Raw genomic sequence first — 24561 nt, forward strand, 5'->3', positions numbered from 1 at the left:
TTAATTTTGATGAGATCCATTTAGTATCAACTCTAAGAATAGTCTTTGTTTTGCCCAGAGTCCAAAGATGATTTCCTATGACCTGTTGTAGAAGTTTCATCGTTTTGCATTTAAGTGTGTGATCAATTTTGACTGTGAGGTTTAGGTCACAGTGTGTACTCCCACTCCCCACTCTGGGCATCTAATTGCTCCAACACTGTTTATTGAAAAAGAGATTCCTCCTCTATTGATTGTTTTTGTTTCTTCGACAAAAATCAATTATGCATATTGATGTGGCTCTATTTGTGGGTTCTGTATTTTACTCCACTGATCCCTGTGTTTATCCCGGGATAGTACCACTGTCTCAATTATTGCAGCTATATGATAATCCTTGGCTTCCCTGGTGGCTCAGAGGTTAAAGCGTCTGCCTGCAATGCGGGAGACGTGGGTTCGATCCCTGGGTCGGGAAGATCCCCTGGAGAAGGAAATGGCAACCCACTCCAGTATTCTTGCCTGGAGAATCCCATGGACGGAGTAGACTACACAGTCCACGGGGTTGCAAAGAGTCGGACACGACTGAGCGACTTAACTAACTAATGATAATCCTTAACATTGGGGAAATGCTTCCTCCTTTTTTTTTTTCCAAGATTGTGTTGGGTATTCTAGGGCTTTTCCCTGTAAATATTTCCCTAAAAATGCCACTAGAATAAGTTTGTGTCTGCGAAGAAACTTGCTGTGATTTTGATAGGAATTGCATTTATATCTGTAGATCATTGTAGGGAGAATTGACATCTTTTCTGTGTTGAGTCTTCTAGTCCATGACCACAATATGACTCTCCAGGTGTTTAGGTCTTTGATTTCTTTAGTTGACACTTTATAATTTTCATTATGAAGATCCATGGTGTTTTAGTACTTCTTTTTTTTTTTTTTAGATTTATACCTGTTTTCTTTGACACAACTGAAAATGGTATTGCACTTTTGATTTTTGTTTCCACCTGTTTATTGTCAGTATGCAGAAATGCAGTTCAGCTGTACGCTGAGCATGTGTCCTGTGGCCTTAACTGAAATTGCATGTTAGTTCTAGAAGGTGTTTGCAGGTTCTTTGGGATTTTCTAAATGGAGAAAAAACAGGTCGTAGTCTGCAAATAGAAATGGTTTTGCTTTCCCTTTCCAACCTGTGTTGTTAATTTCTCTTTCTTGCCTTAGTATAATGGTTAGAACTTGAATACAGTGTTAAAGTAAGAGTGGTGAGAGCAGACATCCTTGCCTCGTTCCTGATCTTAAGGGAAAAAAGTTAGTCTTTTCACCGTTAAGCATTATGTCACCTGAAGGGGTTTTTTTGTAGTTGCTTGTAAGAGTTTGAGAAAGTTCTCTGTTTCTAGTGTATTGGGAGTTTTTATCCTGACTGTTGAATTTGTCAGCTGCTTTTTCTGCATCAGTTAATAAGGTCATGTGATTTTTTTCCTCCCTTCTTTATCCTCTGATGTGATGGGTTTCCTTGGTTGGTTGTCAAATATTGAACCAGCCTTGCATAACTAGAATAAATCACATTTGGGTGTGGGGGGTGTGTGTGTGTGTTTTCCATACATTGTTGGGTGGGATTTTATTGAGAAGTTTTCCATCTAAATTCGTGAAAGATATTGTTAATCTTTTTGTGAATGTGTGCTCTATCTTGTCAGGTTTTGGTATCAGAGTAATATTGGCCTCATAAAATAAGTTAGGTAGTGTTTCCTCTTATTTTCTGGAAGAGATTGTGTAAAAGTGATGTTAATTTTTTAAAAATTGGTATTGACTTTTATATTACAATACACAAGAGAAGGCTAGTTATATTATAAATTTCTGCAAAGTTGCCATTGAACATTGAATGCCAGGTAGTCTAAAACATTGCTTATGAAGGGTACATTGTATCAAATTATGTATATAGACTGGTTCATTTCAATTCTTAAGATTTCTATTTTATAAAACTCTTAAGCTAATGTTTACACAGACTATTCCTTGGAGTTTTCAAGATGAAAAAAAAGTATTGCCTTAAAAAGTAGTGATTAGAAACATTTGAGAATGATTGCATGTTTTATTTCCTTCTCTACCCCAGAGTTATAATACATATTACTCTGTTTGTAGGCTCTGGGAACCTTGCAGTTAAAAAGGAAAGTTTATTTTAACTCAGCATTTTTCAGATGTATTTTTTACATGTTATCTGTTCACATTTCATTGAACATTTATTTGGAAAATCGCAATGTTATTCTTGTTTTTAATAGGTTTAGGAAAGAGATCATACTTTTCTCCCTTTATCCTATCAGAGCAGTGAAGGAAGAAACCTGTTTTAAAACCATTATCCCCTGCTTTAGTTCCAAACTGTTAATACTTCCTCAGCTGTTTGAGAGTGTTGTTCAACATCTCCTGGTCCAAAGGGTCTTAATGTTGTTTCTCTTGATTGGTGACCTGGAAGCTTCTAAATGTCCAAAATCACTGCAGATGGTGATTGCAGCCATGAAATGAAAAAGATGCTTATTCCTTGGAAGGAAAGTTATGACCAACCTAGACAGCATATTAAAAAGCAGAGACATTATTTTGCCAACAAAGGTCCATCTAGTCAAGGCTATGGTTTTTCCAGTAGTCGTGTATGGATGTGAGGGTTGCACTGTAAAAAAAGCTGAGTGCCAAAGAATTGATGCTTTGAACTGCGGTGTTAGAGAAGACTCTTGAGAGTCCCTTGGTCTGCAAGGAGATCCAACCACTCCATCCTAAAGGAGATCAGTCCTAGGTGTTCATTGGAAGGACTGATGTTGAAGCTGAAACTCCAATACTTTGGCCACCTGATGCGAAGAGCTGACTCATTTGAAAAGACCCTGATGCTGGGAAAGATTGAAGGTGGGAGGAGAAGGGGGGACGACAGAGGATGAGATGGTTGGGTGGCATCACTGGTTGGTGACTCAGAGGACATGAGTTTGGGTGAACTCCGGGAGTTGGTAATAGAGAGGGAGGCCTGACATGCTGCAGTCCATGGGGTCCCAAAGAGTCGGACACAACTGAGTGACTGACCTGAACTGAACTGAGATTGTACAACTAGGACTTCTCCTTTCCTAGTCATACTGTAAGAAAGGACAAAACAGTTCTGACCAGAATAGGCAGGAACAAATCTCTCCTCCCTTCCCCTCAGATTTGAGTCTCAAGATTCTCTTGCTAATCTTCAAAGGAAGTCTCTTTTAAAAGGCAGTCTTGTGTGTTTGATATGTGTGTGTGTGTGTGTAAAAATAGAGATCTGTGCATTTCTGGTTCTGTCCACCGGTAAAGCCAAGAAGCAAAAATATTCAGTAGCAATAAGCACATCTAACACCTAGTCCCTGGTCCATAAATAGGACCAAGAATATGTGGAAAGATGGCTGATCCCAGGGCTGGGGGAGGGTAAGTCAAGATAAACCTGAACATCTTGTTACGCCAGAAATTAAGAACTCAAACAAAAATGGCAGAGGCATATCACAGGAGGACATCGGAGTTTCTGCTGGCTAGTTTGGGGATGTTTTATGCAGTGGAATAGTTGAGTACAGTAATGAATTGTGAACCATTGTAAAGGCAAAAATTTCTGAGTTCCATACTGGTAATAAACAGAGTGCTAAGTGGTGGAGAAGACTAGTCTCCTGGTTTTACGGTAGAGTGGTGCTGTGGCGAAGAGAATGATGGAGTAAAGGATGTTAGGAAGTTTGGGATGGACATGTACACACTGCTGTATTTAAAATGGATAACCAACAAGATCCTGCTGTATAGAACAAAGAGCTCTGCTCAGTGTTTTATGGTGGCCTGGATGGGAGGGAAGTTTGGGGGAGAATGGATACATGTATATGTGTGGCTGAGTCCCTTTGCTGCCCACTTGAAACTATCACAACATTGGCTATATACCCCAATACAAAATAAGTGTTGTGTTTTTTTTTTTTAATAAAAATTCAAAGAAACCCAGAAAATCATTTTTGCAATTACATGATCAAGACTGACTCACATAAGAATCACCAATGTGTGTACCTAAGAGGAAATTTTGATGAGGAGCAGGGTATTTGCACGGTCTTTAAGCTCTCCCCACAAACTGCTTATTAGTTACGAGATGGTGGAGGGGGGGCATGAGCCGGAGATACACAGTGGAATATTGGGCAGTTTCTTGACTGGTGATGAAAATTATCACCACTTATGAGAAACAGATGAACATCGTGTGCCTCTAGATGTGAGACCCTGGTAAGGACTGAGGAGGTGAGTGTTCAGTGTTACAGAAATAAATGAGATACAATCCCTCCACTTAAGAAAATGAGCATATTCGAATGTTTAGCAAATAAGATTGTTAAGTATGTATAACAGTAGTACAAAAGAAGGGGAGTGATCTAGGACGGGAATTTTTTACCCTTAGTGCCACAAGCTGTTTTAAGGACATTTGAATTTTCTGCTTATAACTTACGTAAAATAGTATATGTTTACACCATGTTTTTCTGGAGAGAGAGGGTTCATAACTTCTAAAACAGATAAAATAGTTAGGAACCACTTACTGGGTGGGGGCCAGTCCGGAAAGGATTCCACGGGAGTTGATGTCAGGCTGGGCTTTGTAAAGATGAGTCGTTTGCCTGGAGGACCAGGCAGGAAAGAGCTAATGTAAAGGCCTGAAAACAGGGAAAGAGGAGCCTGCTGTGGGAAGCAAATGGAATTTGATGTTGCTGGTCATAATGTGCAGATGAAACTAGCAAGGCCGTCAGAAAGGGCCTCATACAACTGCACAGTTGTGGGTTTGAAGGCGGTGGGAACTTAAGAGGAACTGTTGAAGAAAGGAAAAGGTACGAGACAGATTTTGGTATCAAGCTTCTTATATTTTACTTACATTATTATCAAACTAGTTTAATTTTGCAAAATAATTGAACAACATTTGACAGTATAGTATAAAGCAATGGTTCTTGCCTTTTTTTTTTTTTTTCAAATCCTGACAAATTTTGAAAGGGAAATTTTCCTTGAAAGGAGAACTTCCCATTTCTCTCACTATGACAGTGATTCTCATGAGGCAACAAACCTCAGCAGGAATGAGCTCACTGAGTGACAGCTGTTACCCTTAATGGCAGTGGCTAACACTTCAGCTTTTAATACCACCCCTGAGCTGTCAGTGAAGCGGTTCAATAATTTACAAAATAGGACTTAAGCATTCTAGAAACAATCTTACTTAAAAACCTTATCCTTCTATTGTGGTATCAAATCCCATGAAATTGCTGATATTTTATCATTTTTGAGCTACAGAATTTTTGTTCAGTTCAACCCAGCGCATTTAACAATCTCATTCTGTTTTCACTAGTGGGCTTCTAGCTTGCTTTGTGTGGGACAGGGTCACAGGTCACATCCAGTCTTCTATCACTTGAAGCAGTAAAGATGGTCTTCTTTCTTAAACTTTCAATGCAGGAAGCTTAGATGGTATTCAAGTCTGAAAACAAAATCTGTTTAGGCGTTTCCCTAGAGATAGCCCAGATATCAGTGAGAGGTTTCTGTCCGCGTTTCCACTCGATAAATGATCGCGTGTGGTTTCTTCTGTCAGCTTTTAGTTTGGATGCTGAGCAGCCCGATTATGATTTGGATTCTGAAGATGAAGTATTTGTGAATAAACTGAAGAAGAAAATGGACATCTGCCCATTGCAGTTTGAGGAGATGATTGACCGTCTAGAAAAAGGCAGTGGTCAGCAGGTACAGCTTCACTGTATATGTAATGAACGTGTGTATATAGTATATATATATATAAGTATCTCTTCGTGTGAAAACAGTGTAAAGTTAGAAAGAGGGCAAGTGAGCAGGCTCTGGACAAGCTTGAATTCATATCTCTGTCCATTTCTAGCCTATATAACCTTCAGGAGAAGGTTTAAATTTCTATGTGTGTCTGTTTCCCAATGTGTAAAATAGAGATGACAAACATGACAAGATTGTTGTGAAAATTAAATACAATAATTTACATAAAGCCCCTAGCTCCTTATCTGACATGTACAAGGTACTCAGCATATTTGCTATTAATACTGTTACTCTGGTTATTGTCATTTAAATTAGAAGTACTTTTGAACCTTTTCTTTGTATTATATAAAAATGACATAATGATTTTACATTTAGCCAGTCAGTCTGCAGGAAGCCAAACTACTGCTAAAAGAAGACGATGAATTAATTAGAGAAGTTTATGAATACTGGATTAAAAAGAGAAAAAACTGTCGAGGTCCGTCTCTCATCCCATCAGTAAAACAAGAGAAGCGAGATGGTTCGAGCACAAATGATCCTTACGTGGCTTTTAGAAGACGAACTGAAAAAATGCAGACGCGGAAAGTAAGGAAACCTGGGGAGAGTTTTTTGTAATTTTTTTGATGTAAGAAAATATATTTATAGTTATAAATGCTTCAGCATCAGAAACCTGTTTTGTGTTTAGAAAGACTTTCTACATTTTATAATGAAAAATGTTAATTTTAAATGAATCTGCCTTTAAATTCATTACTGAGTTATTAATGATATATTTTTTATGTTGTTTCATTAAAAACCATATTCAAAATTGATTTCCCGGTGATCCATGTTCCCTTTCAGTGTCTTTAAATTCTAATTTCACCTTTCAAATATATATATACATATGTCACCAGCTATACTCAGAAATGCTTACTGACATTAAACAAGCAAATTCATACTTGCAGAATCGCAAAAATGATGAAGCCTCTTATGAAAAAATGCTTAAGCTGCGTCGAGACCTAAGCCGGGCTGTTACTATTTTAGAGATGATAAAAAGAAGAGAAAAGAGTAAAAGAGAGCTATTGCACTTAACACTGGAAATTATGGAAAAGAGGTAAAGTATGTTTTAATAGCATGAGAAGCACAGCACCATTAGAATTTTGTGTAGAGGTCATTTATTTCCTAAGCAGTTTTCTGTAACTGCAGAAATACATTCTTTTAATAATAGTTAGAGACTGTTGAAATATGTGGTGTTGATGTACTTTGTGTAATTTTACATGCCTTCCTCTCTCTAGTTTCACTTTTAAAGTGACTGGATTCAGTAAAATTGTCATGCAGGATACTTCCATTTCAAAATCATTTTCTTTTAGACTTAACTTGAGTTAGTGCAGAGCTGTGAGGGAGAGAACATTTGTCACTTCTAAAGTTTTTATTTTGTTTACTAAAGATACTGAATTTTTTCTTAACACTTGCTGAGATTTTTTAACAGAAAGGTATAAAACAGGGATGGGGGAAAGGCCCGTATTCTTAATACCTAGATAACCCTTCAGTGTGGCTTCCCTGGTGGCTCAGCAGTAAAGAATCCACCTGCAGCGCAGGAGACGTGGGTTCGATCCCTGGGTTGGGAAGATCGCCTGAAGGAGGGCATGGCATTCTACTCCAGTATTGTTGCCTGAAAAATCCCATGGGCAGAGGAGCCTGGCAGGCTACAGTTCATGGTGTTGCAAAAGAGTTGGACACGACTGAGCGACTAAATAGACACACACAATCCTTCAGCAGAAACACGGTGAAAACTTCAGGCTACACTCCCCTGTTTCCAGGTCCCTATTCCCAAAGGAAACCACTATTCAATTTCTTATGATTCATTTCAGAAAAATTAGTTTTATGGCACAGGCAACTCAAATTAACAGAAAGTTCCTCAGTACCATTTCAGGCATGAATTTCAGCATCTCCACCAAATCTGTCACCAAAATTGCTATGCTAAAATTAAATCCCCCTCTCCCCCACCATGGTTATCTATTAATGGTTGCATGATAAAGCCATAAGCCAAAAAGTAAAAGAAGCAATAGGAATTATGTAATCTTTACTTTTAATAAGCATTCATCAGGTAGTTTACCTGTAATCTTACCTTAAGTTTCATCAGGGTTTATAGTTAATAACTGTGTTAGTTATTAGTCATCATGATGATAAGTGCTTATAAGAACTAACTCTAAACCTTTTCATAACATTTCAGGTATAATCTGGGTGACTACAGTGGGGAGATCATGTCTGAGGTCATGGCTCAGAGGCAGCCCGTGAAGCCCACGTACAGCATCCCCCTCGTCCCCATCGCCAACAGCAGTCAGTTCAAGCACCAGGAGGCGATGGATGTGAAGGAGTTTAAAGTTAATAAGGTGATCAGAATGCTTGTGGTTTTTATCATTAGAATCGGAGTAAAAAGCAGAAATCTGTTTATAAACCCTACCATGAAAGCCAGCTTTTGATTTAAGACTGGCCTATAGATATAGCAGTAGAAACTGCAAAGAGAGATACCTAATAGTTTCATTCACTTTTCTTTAAAAACCATAATGCCATAAACTTCATAAACCTTGATATAAATACTTAGCATGTTTACACAAACATGATACTTGCCATGATCTGTTTCTTCCTACCAAATACCAGTTTTGCCTCTGATCTTCCTTGCCTGTTGCCTCCACCTCAAATTCATCTCTCCTCACCTCTGCTCTCACCTGCCATGTGCATTTCTAATGTGCAACTGTATTCATCACTCTTGCCCTATGTATTTTATCCCTGAGTTGTTTCCTGCTTTAGTGCTTTCATATCTTTATCCTCTAAAACTGCTCCCCATTTGCTTTCAGTGTAGAGCTAGCAAGTCTTTACTACTCTTTATTTTTTTAATACCTCAGTACTATGGATTTGTTTTCACTATGTTTACAGTTATCTGAAGTTTGCTTTGTGTATATGTTTTCATCATTACTTTCCCAGTATTGATTTGTTAATTCTTTAGGATGAAGACTAACTAAAAGTTCCTTTTAAAAAATTATCTCCTAGAATTTTTGTAGAAAGTTGAGAAAAATATATAGAAGCCAGCAGTAAATACTAATTGTAGTTAAAGGATTTCAGGAGAACTTCTCTTCTTTTACTTTAATTGAAACAAAGTATTTTATGATCCTGTTTAAGTTGTAGGAACATATTCATGTTTCCACAGAGAACAACCTCTAAGACTTTTACATTAGAAAATGACAAAACCTAAGAGTCTTGTATCTCCTATGAGTTCTTGTTAGCAGTAAACTTTTTTTTAAAACTTCCCCCAAACTTTGAGTTTGTTGACCATGATTTCTGGTGTTTAATTCATGACTGTATTGCAGCAAGATAAGGCTGATCTTATCCGACCTAAACGTAAATATGAAAAGAAGCCCAAAGTCTTACCTTCGTCTGCTGCTGCTGCTCCTCAACAGGCCAGCCCCACCACGCTGCCGGTCTTTAACGCTAAAGACCTAAACCAGTATGACTTCCCCAGCTCGGACGAAGAGCCTCTCTCCCAGGTAAGTGCAAGGATTTTCTGTGAACGCAGATGAGGAACATAGGAAGGCACACAATCTAACGCGCTGCCTTTTATTTAAAGGTTCTGTCTGGCTCTTCAGAAGCTGAGGAAGAGAATGATCCCGATGGCCCTTTTGCTTTCCGAAGGAAGGCAGGCTGTCAGTACTATGCTGTAAGTGTGGATTGTCTTTGTAAATAACAAACAGTTTACCTTTAGTTGACAAAAAATAAATAACAATTCGGATTTTTCTTTTTAAGCCTCACTTAGACCAAACTGGCAACTGGCCTTGGACTAGTCCTAGCGACGGAGGAATAGGGGATGTGCGATACCGATACTGCCTGACCACCCTGACCGTGCCCCAGCGGTGCATTGGATTTGCACGAAGACGGGTTGGGCGCGGTGGAAGGTGAGGCATCTCTGCTCCTAGCAGAGGGATGTCTTAGATGTGGGTAATGGAGGCAGGCTAAAGTTTAAAATGAGGTGATCCTTCCAAAGAGCTCATTTGTTCCCACCTCCTTTTCTTAACTGGTTTGTGTGTTTTTTTGACTAAGATACTTTGCCACTTTGTTACCTGTGACACAACAGTAGCTTTTAATGCATAACTAGTGGTTCCCTAATGGATCTGCTTTTCTTCTCAAAATTGAAAACCTCAGATATCGGTCCTCAGAGGTAGATGAAAGCAAGTGTATATCATGATTACATAAATTGTATGACATTAAAAAAATGTCGTGTCTGACCCTTTGTGACCCCATGGACTATACCGGCCATGAAATTCTCCAGGCCAGAAAAACTGGAGTGGGTAACCTTTCCCTTCTATGGGGATCTTTACAACCCAGGGATCAAACCCTGGTCTCCCACATTGCAGGCAGATTCTTTACCAGCTGAGCCACAAGGGAAGCCCAAGAATAGTGGAGTGGGTAGCCTATCCTTTCTCTAGCAGATCTTCCCAACCCAGGAATTAAACCAGGGTCTCCTGCATTGCAGGTGGATTCTTTACCAACTGAGCTATCAGGGAATCCCATATGACATTAAAGAAATTACCCAAAATTATTTTAGGCGTTCTGGGAGATACTGAGAAATAGGATTAAATAGGCTAAGAAATGTCGTACAACTAGTACACTGAGTTAACTCATCAGAGGAAAGGCTCCTGGCTTCATGTGGGACCTGATCTTGACCTCAGCTTGTCAGGACACCTGCCTTTGTCTAGACCTGATGGAGTCTTGATGCTCTGGAGGTCTTTAGGTGAGAAGTTGTGTGGGGAAGGGAGGGATTGCCAAACACATGAAAGCGAAGGAAAAGAAAGACTCATGTATGGTATTAGTGAAAAAAAATTAAAAGGCAAAACAGATCAAGGTGCCTTCAGGAAGAAACCTAAGGGTATAATTTACAGTAAATTAATGACTTATACACGTTTCTTTCATTTTTGATCTTAATTGCAGTTGTTACCATTTCATGTCAGTTTAGAATTATACAGTTAAGACACATTTTATTGAGTGCTTTTTCAACCTCATCATTAGTAGTGAAAGTTCTCTATGTTGGCTATAGTTTATTCTATATTAGCATTAGTTAGTGTTAGCATTTTAAGATAGATTCATTTATGAAGTTTATATAAATAAAGTAAAAATAAATCCTCTCGAGTGGTGACTTCAAATATTTTGTCTGTAAGAAATTTTAATAGTGTAAAATATCCAAAGATCACATACTTTTGTTGTTTTTATCCTACCTTTGTTAAGTTAAGTCACTTGCTCAGTCACGTCTGACTCTTTGCGACCCCATGGACTGTAGCCCACCAGGCTCCTCCATCCATGGGATTTTCCATGCAAGAATACTGGAGTGGGTTGCCATTTCCTTCTCCAGGGGATCTCCCCGAGCCAGGGATCGAACCCAGGTCTCCCACATTGCAGGCAGACGCTTTAACCTCTGAGCCACCAGGGAAGCTACCTACTCCATCAAAAAAAAAACAAAAAAAAACTTATTGCTTAAGGAACAGATATGTTAGCAATGCTTCATAAATGTGTTGGTGCTTTGTAATGGAAGTGAAAGATCAAATTCTCTTGTATGGTGACAGTAACATATGGTTAGAAGGCTTTCTGTTGTAAGGTGGACAGCATACTTTATTCTTCAAGGTGGAGTACTTTCTTCTCTAATCGAACCATTAAAAAGTGCAAGAACCTTAACAGAAATTGAGAGTTTAGCCTACAGAGCCAAATACTGAAATGAGCAAATTTATAGCTTTTAAATATTTGGTATGAGATGGCTCTGGGGGACTTGGGGAGGTGAGAGGAAAAAACTCTTGTGTAATTTCTGAATAGCTGTTCTACATACATTTTCTGACTGGTTTTTATCAGGGTCTTACTGGACAGAGCGCTCTCAGACTACGACGGCGTGTTTCGCCATCTGGATCTGGACATGCTTTCCTCACCACAACATTCTCCAGTCAATCAGCCTGCCAATACCTCAGAAACAAATACCTCGGACAAATCTTTGTCTAAAGACCTCAGTCAGATACTCGTCAATATCAAATCATGTCGATGGCGGCATTTTAGGCCTCGGACACCATCCCTACATGAGAGTGACAATGACGAGCTCTCCTGTCGAAAATTGTACAGGAGTACAAATCGAGCAGGCACAGCACAACCCGGGACCCAGACATGCGGTACCTCTACGCAGAGCAAAAGCAGCAGTGGGTCAGCACACTTCGGTACGTTCATTCGTTTTGATGTGCGTTTCTGTAGAAGCCTCGGGTTCCTCAGTTTTGGGAATATGTGGTCTGTTAATTCTTTCAGCAAAAAGTCCCCTTCTCTTAAAATAGTATTTTTTTTAAAATCTAGGTTTAAGTATTTATTTGAATCCCGATTGTGCATGTGTCTTCATTTAAACATATCTGTAGACCCAAGAATTTTAGTGCTGTTTATAATGTTTGGCATTTGTTTCCTGCTGCACTTCATGAACCACCAGGATTCAGCTATTTGTTTTCAAATAATATGGAAAGAAAATGGACCGTAAATTGATGGTGGATACTTTTCTGGGCTTTTACTAGACTGCTTTAAAGTAAGCCAGCAACTTGATAGATAGCCATGCTTTTTCTGCTGACATAGTAATTCAGAATAATTTATAAGAGGGCCACTAACTTTTCAAAGAACATCTAAGTTTAAGGATTATTCTAATAATTTGGAAACATTTCAGGTAATATGTACTTTAGCATTATGCCTACACTGTGAAATGGGTCTCATATAAATGCCATCTACTTAAAATATTCCCCAAATTTTAGTTTTCTATTTTAAAGCAAATGCCAATTGTTTGAGGCATGTAGATTATAGAAATTCACTGTTAAAGTTGTTACTGCAGATATTTATAAAGATAATTTAAATACAGATTTTGAAAGGGCTATAAAGATAATTTAATCTGTCCCCCTAATTATCTGGTAAGGCTACAGTTAAACCTAATAAATATGAAAATGTGCCTCATTACCTTCAGAAAAGTTTCCATAAATTAATATTCTTTGTGATTAGAAATAAAGTACTTCCATGAAAGGGAAGTCTTTCAGCTCATAAGAAATATAAACTCATTTCAGAAATCAAGTAGAAGATAATTAAATTATTCTGAGGCCTACCTAACAGATTACTTATAATCCCATTAATTTTGGAGTCTGTATCATGAAGATTCAGTTTCTCTCTGCTTTTATAGTCTTAAAAGTCAAAAGGATTTTTCAGCATGAAGGTCTTATATGGTGTGAGTGTAGAGATTTTAATAGTATAAACTTATGTTTCCCTGATAAAGATTAAGTTGTTTAAAATTCTTTGGGACTAGATGTAGAAAACTGGCTTGTTAGACCAATTTCTTATCTTCTCCATTTCTTCAAGTTGTATAACTGCCTTAAGGATCTTATATGATCTTTTTCACATAAATTGTTTTGCTATACTACTTAAGTGAGTGTTGATAGTGTAACACTTACTTGATTTATGTTTGCCAATGAATGTTAAAAGATGAACATGGAACAACAGTATTACCGAAAATTTAGCTGAAAAAATCTTTAATAACTGTGTAATTTTCTTTTCTATTATTTCCTTCCCCCATATATGTAATCAGATTAAATGAGTGAGTTTATCATTTGTTTTCTCTTGCACTTAATTCTCAATTTTCCCATAAATTTCCTAGGTCTTTCTGTATACTTACAGAATTGCTTTAGGGTAACACTTTATTCTTTCATGTTTGTGAATATTCCAGAAACCTAAAGCTTTTCGCTGTAAAGTATATAACAGGGAACTCATGTCATGTGTACCTCTAAGTTCATTGAATTCCCCTGGAGGAAAGGAAAACTTGAGCAGTTCAGCTGTTACAGAGGATTCTAAGCACAGTTGAACTAGAAGCGTGAGCCACTCTGGGGATGAGGGGAGTGAGGCTGTTACGGCTCCTTCTGCAGCGTCGGTGCTTGCGTTGCTGCCTTACCCTCTGTTAAGATCTCATCTCGTTTGATGTAGTTTTTTAAAGAAGGTTTTTTTTTTTTTCATTTATCATAGCCCCTAAATGCAAATGAAACTACTCTGTCTGGAATTCAGCCACAAAAACTCTGATCTAGTCTGATGCCAGAGGAAAATCTGGCTGTGTTGGACTTAACTGAAAGGAGATGGACTCATCATGGTACTTGCTAAAGGAATTTTTTTAGGCTTAATATTTACCACACTGACTTTAGACCTTAACCAGTCATTATGTGACATACGAGTCAGCTGATACACTTGCCTGCTATTTTAAGCCAAATACGTGGGTGTCAATTTAGCCACTTTTTATTATTCTATCGTTGTTTTAAATATTAATATGTGTGCTGTGATAGAGTAATGCCCTCTGGACTGATCATCCCTTTTCTGGATAATCCTCTAGAAGTGCCTGTTCTCACTTCCAAATAGGAAGCCTCATGATGGCACCTGAAGCCAGTCGTTGCCAGCACAGGGCGTGTGCCCTAGCGCAGGGTGTGTGCCCTAGCACAGAGCTTCCGTAGGCAAGTGTCAGAGTCTTTTGCTTGCTTCCCGGCTTTCACCGCTTTGCATAGCTGTGCAGCCAGATGGGCCGTCAGGTGCTAGAGTGCTTGGTATTCTGAATACGGCACAGCAGAGTGGCACCATGTAAGAGCTTCTAGAACTAGATTTTAGTACTTAAGGATAAGTCATGTATTTTAAATAGTCTTTAGTAAAAAATGTGATTTGGACAATTTTCAAGAATATTTTTCTCATACTTTTATCTACAAGAATGTCTTTGAGGAATTTGCTGGCAGTCCAGTGATTAGGACTTCACACTGTCTCACTGCCGAGGCTCAGTCCCTGGCCAGAGCACTAAGATCCCACAAGTCGTGAGGTGCAGACAAAAGAAAAAGGAAAAAATAAACAATCTTTGAAAACTTACTGTTGGTTGCATGACTGTTCATTTGCATGTGTTTGAAAGGATAACAGATTCAGAATTAATACCTTTTTTCATAATTAGGAAGGACTAATTCAGAAAGACTGAAAACAGGAAAGTGATTTTTAAACCACCATTATATATTCAAGATTTGAATTCCTGTTTCTCAGTGAAATTTTATCAGCATTTTAAGTCATTTTCCTAAACTTCCATATCTGCAGGGTAGATTTATTTTTGTAAGTCAATGGGAAATTTGTAGCTAGATTGATAGTTTCTAAGTCTCCTTATCTGTAGCTTACTCAGTAGCACAGTTTACTTCTATTTGTAGCATTAAAATTTTTTTTTAGATTTCCATTGGAGTATAATTGATTTACAATGTTGTGTTAGTTTCTGCGGTACAGCAAACTGAATGTTATACATATATTAATACATTTATCCACTCTTTTTTTAGATTCTTTCCCCATATAGGTCATTATGGAGTGTTGAGTAGAGTTTTCTGTGCTGTATAGTAGTAGGACCTTATTAGTTGGCAAAAAATTTTAATCTTATTGTAGGACAGTAACTAGATTTGAACACTGAATGTTTTCATTACTAGATTTTTTTAATTTATAGGACCTTATCCTTATCTAAATATGTTTCAAAACTCCGAATTACTTGCTCAGCAGAGTCTGGGGTGGTCCCCATAGTAAAATACATTAATAGTCCTATGGTTGTGTAGTGAAGTGCGAGAATAGTCACACTCAGTGGCAGGTTTGACCACAAGGAATCTCGTGTTCAAGATGTTTGCAGCCAGATGAATTCAGATTTGGTTGTACTTTGTTATCAAATGAATTACAACAAATTTTTGTTTTCAGATTGGGTATTTTAGATAACTGATAAGTGCTTGTGACCTCCATACTATCAATTCAAGCTTACTGATTAAGGGGTCATACTGTAATACTGTGTGGAGTCATTTCACATATGTTTATTTCTTTAAAGTGACCTCTCTTTCTTGCAATAAAAAAATTTTCTGCTTTATACTGCTCAAAGAAATTTCTAATTGATGAGTATCTTTTAAAATAGACGTTTGGGTTTGTTTGTTTATAAAACATAGTGTATATTCTGATAACCTAGAATCTATCACCTCAGACTGAATTTTCAAATTTTGAAATTGTTTCCTTTTTGAAGTTATCTGTCACTCTCCCCGTACCTCCCCCAATTATTCCACTGATCTGCACCAGCTATAGGAATGTGACTTAAAGGCCAGCAGCCTGAACACCAGACTGTTCCAGGGCTGGTGTACCCGGCACATGATGGTTCCTTGCATAAGAAGTAGATTCATGAAGTTTTAGATTATTTCATCTAAATTCCTACCCTGAGAGAATTGTTAGAAGCTACCCAAACAGCAGTGGTTTCTGGGCTCTACAAGCATGAGGCACACTGTTGCTACATAAAACGTTGGATTTTTTTTTTTTTTTAATGATATTGAATCTAAAACAAACTTTTGTCTATTTCTTTCTGTATTTAAAATCTCATTGGTTTCAGGGTAGTTTAGCAGTTTCCACTACTAAAATCCTTGTGATCTCAAATGAAAGTTTCTTCATCTGTATTTATGAGGTTATAGAGGAAATCACCAAGAAACTCTCCTGATCTAACATTCTTTGGTTCCGTGAAATGATTCAGATTCTAGGTTTAGTGATCTGTTCACCAGACCGGCTTGTCCCTCTCCATGTGAATTGTAAACTTGACCACCACACCATATCTAGAGGCAGACACACACCCTAGAACCTTTCGATAGAGATTTAGGGAAATGTGGTCATTTTGGTTTATTTCCACTTAGAATTTGGTTAGGCTTTGAATTATATGGCATTCAAGGTCATCTTAGTTTCCTGTGTAAGGAACAATGTGAAACCCAGTTCAGCTTTTATTTGCCCAAATTTATTACCTGACGTTTGTCCAAGCTTTCCTTACTCATCCATACAGCCTTTTGGATTGGAATTGTTATTTTTCAGAAGAAATCTGAAACCCTTTAGCATGTTATGTCTTGAAAAGGACTTTAATGATCACCTGATTTAGTACTTGTATATTTTAGATAAATATACTGAGGTCTAGAAGATTAAGTAATTTCCTTAGGTATACTCAGCTAATTATGATAGAGCTGAGAATGAAAGGAAAATAGTATCTCTTGGCCCCTAGACCCATGTTTTTTACTACTGTCACTTCTGGCGTATATGATACTGTGCATTTCTTCTAGAACATTTATCAGAAATGTCCAGAGAAATTTTTATAACTAGACTCTGGAGTATAGAGATATGTAAGAAATAGGCTAACATAGGGATCTAAAATCACAGTGAGTGTTAGTGATCTAAAGTGTTGGTTGCATTTTTTTTAATTTCTAGATCTGCATTAGAAAGTTAACAGTTGTTTAAAAAATGAAATTCACAAAACCCTCAGAGACTGAGGACTGAAATGTTGACGTAAATAGGGTAAAATATTTGGAACCTTTATTGAAATCAATTTATAACTTAATATTGCTAATTTTTAAGTCACAAACACCAGCAAAGTTCTGCAAAAGAATATTTTCATTCATATAAATGGAGTTCTGAACACAGATCTATTCTAGTGAATGCTAAATTATTGTTTTTTAGGTATGTAATGATGTAACCTTCCAGTAATGGGGTTTTTTTTTTTGTTATTGTTGTTGTTTCAAGTTTATTAAGCATCTCCTACCAGGAAATTCAAGATTTAGGCAACTCACTCAAGCTTAGGAAATTAAAGTAGATAATGCAAAAACATATTAGCAATACTTAAGTTGTCTTTTTGGCATTAAGCAATTTCTTTTTATGAAATTTTTTAAGCATAAAGGTAAATATTATGTTAATTGTAATCTGTTTCAAGACAGCCTTATTTAAAAAAATTTTTTTTAAGTTCTGATTTAATTTATTTCTGTTATATGGAAATGGTCATTTTGACAGAAACTTGCTTTTATGAAACTATTTATGGATTATCCTTTTATCAATAAAAAAATGTATTTATCAATAAAAAAGAATTTTTCCTGCAGAGTTCAGAGCTGAGGATTACCAACATAGTAGGAAAAAAAACAGGGCTTCCCTAGTGGCTCAGTTGTGAAGAATCCACCTGCCAATCAGGTGATAATGGGTTCAATCTCTGGGCCGGGAAGATCCCCTGAAGAAGGAAATGGCAACCCATTCCAGTATTCTTGCCTGGGAAATCCTGTGGACACAGGAGCCTGGGGACACAGTCCATGGGGTCGCAAAAGAATCGAGCATGACTGACTAAATAACAAGAAGAATCTCATCACAGGACATATATCAACTTAACAGATGTGTAACACCAAAAATAGGAAAATAAATGGTAGAGTTTTTCCAACAAATGATTTTTTGCCTTTGTGACCCAGGAAATTAGTTCAGCTCAAGTATGAAAGTCTGTGTAAGTACTGCAACTTCAGAGGTTTTCTGAAATATTATGTCACAGTTTTCTGACTTGTTTAAAATATGGTAGAATTTCTACCTAACTTCTAGCTAAGTATTTTCTAGTTGTCCTAGGCAGAAACTCTGCCCCAGAAGATAAAGATTCTCATGAGTTATAAGTGAAAATTGCAAAGCTTGATGATGTAATATTCTAAATAAATTATCAAAACATCTTTAAAGATGACAAATTAGTTGACAGTATTTTGAAGACATTAAACCTTAGATTGAGGGAATATGCATGGTTTATAGATTCCCTAGTGACTGAGGATGCATGCTAACCCTTTTTTTTCTGTTCTGAAATAATTCTTACCCAAACACCACAGGCTTCTTAAAGAAGCCTTAAAGTCAGATGTTGTGATTGTATGTACGTTTTTTTCTTTTTTTTTTTTTAATTGGCAAAAAAAAAAAAGAAAAAGGTTTTCCTTTTTAAAAATTGCACACACTTTTTGGGGGGGGTAATAAATGAACATTTTTTTGTTTGTTTTTTTTAGAACTGAGCTCTCCATAGACAAACATAAGTAGCATAACACAGTGTCTTTCCTCAGACATCATTCTGTACAGTAAGCCAACATAAACAACTCCGTTCTTATTGACTGGATTTTTTCCAGGTGGGTTAATTGGGTGGGGAAAATTAATTAACCTTTGGAGCCTCTTTTCTTCCTGTTAAACTTAAAGGATGGGTTCTTTTTTTAAAAAAAAAAAAAAGGTAATAAACCAACAACCTTATATTTCATATGGAGGAAATATTTGTAATGACTAAAATTCAGAACTATGTAGAACAGCTAGTATTTCTGCACAGAACTGCTGGAGATCATCTGAATGGATTAGGACAATAGTATGAATAAATAAAGACACCAGATGGTAATTATTGTATCTCTTCTTAAGCTCAGTGCAAAGCTGAATTTCCAACATGCGGTTGAAAAAAGCTGGTATTACCTTTTACACTGTCTAGCACAAGTGTCACAGCTTACCAAAAAAATAATGGTTTCAAAGCTTGGGAAGTGAGCACTTCTCTTTGGTATGTGCAACTCAAAGTTTCACTTTATTTCTCTTTAAACTCAAGCCACTCTTGTCAAGTGTGGTTATAAAAATGCTGAAATTCTCATTCAGAAGTGATCTTTAACAGGATGCTCAAATGCTTTCATTTTGCGCAAATTTTTTTAAATGCTCAAATTTGTTTTCGTATATTGTAAGTTGCATGTGATAGCTGTGCGTTTCTATAAAGTGTTCTCTCGTTTTATGTTCAGCATTTACAGCCGAACAATACCAGCAACATCAACAGCAGCTGGCACTCATGCAGAAACAGCAGCTTGCACAAATTCAGCAACAGCAAGCAAGTAGTAATTCCTCCACCACCATGCCACAGGTGAGGGATTTGTCTGTCTTATGATTATCCCTCATGTTTCCCACCAGAGTTCATCTCTAATTACCAACTGTTGTCATAGAACCTTGCATCTAACCAGCAGAAAAGTGGCTTTCGCCTGAATCTACATCATAGCCACTCTATACAGGGTTTAGAAAGAACATTACAGGTGAGTATAGAAGCTGTCACCCTCTGCTTCCTATTGTAAAAAAGTAGAACCTAAAAGCGCAAATGAGATGAAGACCCTGTCTTCAAGCCTGATCTTGTAGTCTGTGAATGTACCTCGTTAACTTACAGCCCCACCCAGCTCATTATCTGGAGAACTTTTAATTCTTCTTAAAATGTATTAAAAATTATGCTAAATAACTTCTTTTACTATTAAAAGAAACCACTTTTGAACCTAAAGCATGATAAATATTGGCCATTTAAGCACATTTATAGAACTTAACGGAAGGCTGAGATTTGTGTCTCTAGACATCTGAGAGGAAAATATCATTTAAAAAATTCAAGGGGCCTGTTAATCTCCAGGCTGAGTTAGGATGCGATTGATGTTTTGTTCCTCTGTTCTAAAGGGGTAGTTACCTTACTGTCCCTTGGCTGCCTTAGGTTGTGTATGTATGTGTGTAAGTTTGGTGAAGGGAGTTTTGCCTACTCAGTCATTCATTATATGAATTTATTCATGCATTGATTCATTGCAAATCATTGAAATGTTTTACTAGCATGTTTCTTGTTTAACACTTTGTGTTGGAGGTTTACCATTTCCACATTTTAAAGGTTTATTTTGGTAATTTCATATTATATATTGTCACATAAGATCAAAATCCATAATCCTTGGGACCTCCCTGACAGTCCAGTGGTTAAGACTCCACCTTCCAATGCAGGGAGTGTTGGTTCAATCCCTGGGAACTAAGGTCCAAAATCCGATGTACAGCAAAAAAGAATTTATTTTTTAACGTTATAATCCTCGGGTTACAAGATGACCTGAACATTAATCAAATTTATGACTGTCAAGAAGAAATGAAGATATTTCAGTGGTTTGCCACTTTCGTTTGTATGCGGACTGATTTTGGCATATAGCTGTGTAGCTTAATAGTCTTTGGAAACTAAGTGGTGCTGATTAGCTCTGCTCTGTGTTTTCCTTTGTAGGGTTTTGTGTCCAAGACTTTGGATTCTGCTAGTGCTCAATTTGCTGCTTCTGCTTTGGTGACATCGGAACAACTGATGGGATTCAAGATGAAGGAGGATGTGGTGCTTGGAATTGGGGTGAACGGCGTCCTTCCAGCCTCAGGTAGGGAGAGAGACGTGTCAGCACGTGATTGTTTTTGTGACCTACGTCAGTGATAAACCAAAAGCAGAGTTGCAGTTGTTGAGCTGTGTCTTTCCTTTTCCCTAGGAGTATACAAGGGCTTACACCTCAGTAGTACTGCACCCACAGCACTTGTCCACACGAGTCCGTCGACGGCAGGGCCGGCTTTGCTGCAGCCTGCAAGCGTGACCCAGACTGCGGGTTCCCACAGTGCGCCAGGTCACCCGGCGACCGCTGCCAACTCCACCACAACTCAGGTTCTGATTGGGAACAACATTCGATTGACTGTACCTTCATCAGTTGCCACTGTAAACTCTATCACCCCTATAAATGCACGACACATACCTAGGACTTTAAGTGCTGTCCCGTCGTCTGCCTTAAAGCTGGCTGCTGCAGCAAACTGTCAAGTTTCCAAGGTCCCGTCGTCATCTTCTGTGGATGCCGTCCCACGGTGAGTAGTTACCGAAGCTCAGAGTGTTGAAAATAAGAGATCTAGCTTAAGTTCTCTGGCACTGCTCTCTACTTGTTTATTTGTGTTTTGTTTCTCCTTTCTGGTTTTCTGGGGGGTTTTTCGTTTGTTCTTGGCCATGCCTTGTGACTTGTGAGATCTTAGTTCCCCGACCAGGAATTGAACCTGAGTCACAGCAGTGAAAGCGCACACTCATAACCACTGGACTGCCAGAGAATTCCCTGTGTTTTTTGCTCTTTTCCTTATATACGTTAAAAGTGTATAGATGAGAATTCCTTATTTTTGTAAGAACTAAACAGGTAAATGTTGTAATTACATACTGCTGAGAATTTGAACTTAATGGCATATAGTGAACATAGCATCTATAATTGGGACATCATTTTCTTTGTATAATAAGAGCTTATAGTACTTTCACCTTTTATTCCACCTTTGGATGGAAGGAGTTCTCTGTAGAATGTTTCTTTTGCTCATAATTTCTTCCACAGCTTTTCAAGTGGACAGAACAGAACCCACCATGGCTAGTCACTAAGCTGCTCTGAATACTGTAAGCAATGTGAAGGGGTACAGTATTCATGCCAGGCCAACTTTTAATCATCATTTATTTTATACTGTGCCAACTTGTTTTCTTAGGTTTCAATAGATGGTTTAGAATGTTTGCCCAGGCTCTATTCTGTTTTAAATATTAATAATAATTAAAATCTTGCTGTCTACAAAGTACTTGGCTGAAAAAATAAGAGAAAGACAAGGAGTTTTCAGTTTAGTTAGAGGACAAGCATAAAAGTGTGAAAAGTTAAATAATAGAATTGTAGGTAATAGGTAAAAATTGTTCTGGCAGTGTCACAAAGCATTATATGCTTGTCATTAATTGTATAGATTGTGGCTATAATTTTAATATATATTTTTACACCCAGGGTATTCTGGGAATGTTCTAGAAAATGAGATTTCATCTTGGTTGGGCAAAGAGGAAAAGGAGAAAGGGGGGGACATACAGATGTGACCGGAAGTTAACAGGTAACTAGTCTGTCTAGAGATTTGGAAAGGTTAGTGGTAGGAGGAGGCTGGACTTTGTCTTGAAGGCCAGGCTGATCCATAGACGTCCTCAGCTTGGAGTGGCCCCAGGCAGGGGGGCAAGCTTTGTAGCAGCAGACTATAGCTATTAGTTTCTGACCCAAGCATCCTTTCTCCTTTTGAACTTTTAAGCATGTGCTCAGTTGCCTCAGTCATGTCTGCCTCTTTGCAGCCCCATGGACAGTAGCCCGCCAGCTCCTCTGTCTGTGGGATTTCCCAGACAAGAATACTGGAGAGGGTTGTCATCCCCTTTTCCAGGGGATCTTCCCGACCCAGGGATCAAACCTGCATCTCCTGCATTGCAGGTGGACTCTTTACCACTGAACTACTGGTGATGCCCCTGAGCTTAAGAAGTGGTCGTCATCTGCTGGAGACTCATCCCATTTTCGTTAGTATTCTGGGTGTAGCTAAAGCTAGTCAATAAATGATTGCTTTTACTTAAGAACAGTGGAAGGGCTGGAGCGGCTAAGACCCTGGTCTTCTGATTGCTCAGCTCCACGTGGAGAAAGAACCAGACTTGAAGGCCTGATGTGAATGACCCTCATTCACTTCGCTCCTCTTTAAAATTCTTAGCAAAAGCCTAATCAAGGAGGAAATTGAAACTCTAAAGTGTGGCGATTCTTTATGTGTTTTCCCATCTAGCTTGCTTGGGTGCTGCTCCAGTCTTACTGGTAATGTAGTTGCTTACGGAATGTGCAGCACAAGCCTAACTTCTGGTCTTGTGTCCCTGATAATAAAGCATCAGGGTTTATAGCCCTCTGCTTGCCGTCCTGTCCCAAGAGTCAGATTTCTTTCGGTTATTAAAAACATCTAGACCTTTCATTGGGAAGATCATCTCGATTGGTTAAGTTGACTGCAGAGAAGTAATCTATTGCCCTCTTTTTTTCAACAGGGAAAATCATGACTCAGAAAAGCCAGCACTAAACAACATAGCAGACAACACAGTGGCGATGGAGGTGACGTAGCTCCTCAGGAGCGGAGCCGCAGCCTGGGGACTTGACTAGGTGCTATGCATCGGGAGCGTTTCAAATGCAAGGGATGGTGGAATGCAGCACATGCGTTTCTGTGGCAGCTGTGGGGACTCGACAGCAGTGCTCATCTCTCATGCTTCAACTTTTCTTTTCTTACTGTTAATAGGAAAAAAAATCAACATCTGTAAATTAAGAATACAGCAATTATCTGTACAGTACTGCATATTTGTAATACCCTTGTATATACGTTACTTGAATACAGAAATGTTCATTTGTGATGCTTTGCACTTGGGGGCGGGGGGGTGGGAGGGAAATAAATTGCAACAAAGAGTGTGAGATGTGAGATTGTATCGAGATGAAGTGTCATCACATCATGTGCATGGTGCGGAACCTGCTGTTTTCTCTATTTATTGTGCCGTGTTTACAGGTTTTTGTACACTGTACCTTCATTGGTCCCTGTGCTGTAGTAAATGTGTTAGGTAGCCGTGGACTCCCTGGTATTTTGTAAATGGTATAACATAACTTGGTTCCCCTCTGGGTCCCTGAGTTTTCTGTGTATCATGTGAAAAAAAAAAAATGGTGACATACATACAGAATTTTACAAAAAAAAAAAAAAAAAGGCATCAGTTTTTAAAAAAAAAAATGGGGAATGTACTGTTCAATGGGGATCTTCCTGGTCTACTCTCATTAGGACAAGTAACAAGCTAAAAATGAAGTCTCTTGAATCCTCCCCCTCCCCACCTGCCCGCAGAGCTGCGGGGGTTCTGGTACTTAAAGCACTAATGTTATGTTGCTGCTCTGCACACGGCCCAGTAGTCCCATTTCCTTCCACACCAAAAAAGTGTTAAATCAAGTATGCAAACGGAGTCCTTACAACTGGAGTTTATGTTGTCTTGCCCTTTTTTTAGCACAAGAAGAAAAAAAATGTACTTTTTTATTGTCGAATTGTTGAAAAGACTTCATTCTTTACTTGTTCTTACAAAAAAAAGGATATAAGGGAGAAGAATGCAGTAATTGCTGTACGTGTATCATCATTCCAGTTTCTAAAAACAGCCAGCCAGCTTTTTTCCTTTTAAGATTCTCCAGAAGGCTGCAAGGCCAGAACCACAAATATCGGGTGCCTTCCTTTGGAAATATTTGACCTCTCTTCTGTGAAGAGAATGGTACTTAACAGACTACTACTAGTGCTTTGTCAGTACCGAAGTCTGAATGCCCAGTCCAATGGCATACATTATCCTTAAGGTTTTTAATCCCACCTGGAAAAAATTGTGATAGAATTCTCACAAAA

General features: G+C 38.2%; 1 protein-coding gene across 3 annotated transcripts in view; it reads left to right on the forward strand.

Annotated features, from left to right (window-relative positions):
• Positions 1 to 23497, forward strand: part of EPC1 (enhancer of polycomb homolog 1) — a 95336-nt gene extending 71839 nt beyond the window's left edge. For 2 of the 3 annotated variants that reach the window (XM_052650571.1, XM_052650569.1), the window contains exons 3-15: positions 5534 to 5679; positions 6094 to 6300; positions 6657 to 6805; positions 7925 to 8084; positions 9060 to 9236; positions 9317 to 9406; positions 9493 to 9641; positions 11584 to 11936; positions 19344 to 19462; positions 19542 to 19628; positions 20606 to 20747; positions 20853 to 21216; positions 23195 to 23497. In XM_052650571.1, coding sequence (XP_052506531.1) covers positions 5534 to 5679; positions 6094 to 6300; positions 6657 to 6805; positions 7925 to 8084; positions 9060 to 9236; positions 9317 to 9406; positions 9493 to 9641; positions 11584 to 11936; positions 19344 to 19462; positions 19542 to 19628; positions 20606 to 20747; positions 20853 to 21216; positions 23195 to 23267 — 2216 coding nt within the window. In that variant the 3' untranslated portion in view covers positions 23268 to 23497. The remainder of the gene's footprint in view (positions 1 to 5533; positions 5680 to 6093; positions 6301 to 6656; positions 6806 to 7924; positions 8085 to 9059; positions 9237 to 9316; positions 9407 to 9492; positions 9642 to 11583; positions 11937 to 19343; positions 19463 to 19541; positions 19629 to 20605; positions 20748 to 20852; positions 21217 to 23194) is intronic. The other variant, XM_052650570.1, reaches the window with a different exon arrangement.
• The last annotated feature ends 1064 nt before the right edge of the window (positions 23498 to 24561 follow it).

This window comes from Budorcas taxicolor, chromosome 13 (assembly GCF_023091745.1).
Source record: "Budorcas taxicolor isolate Tak-1 chromosome 13, Takin1.1, whole genome shotgun sequence".
Lineage (NCBI taxonomy): Eukaryota > Metazoa > Chordata > Mammalia > Artiodactyla > Bovidae > Budorcas > Budorcas taxicolor.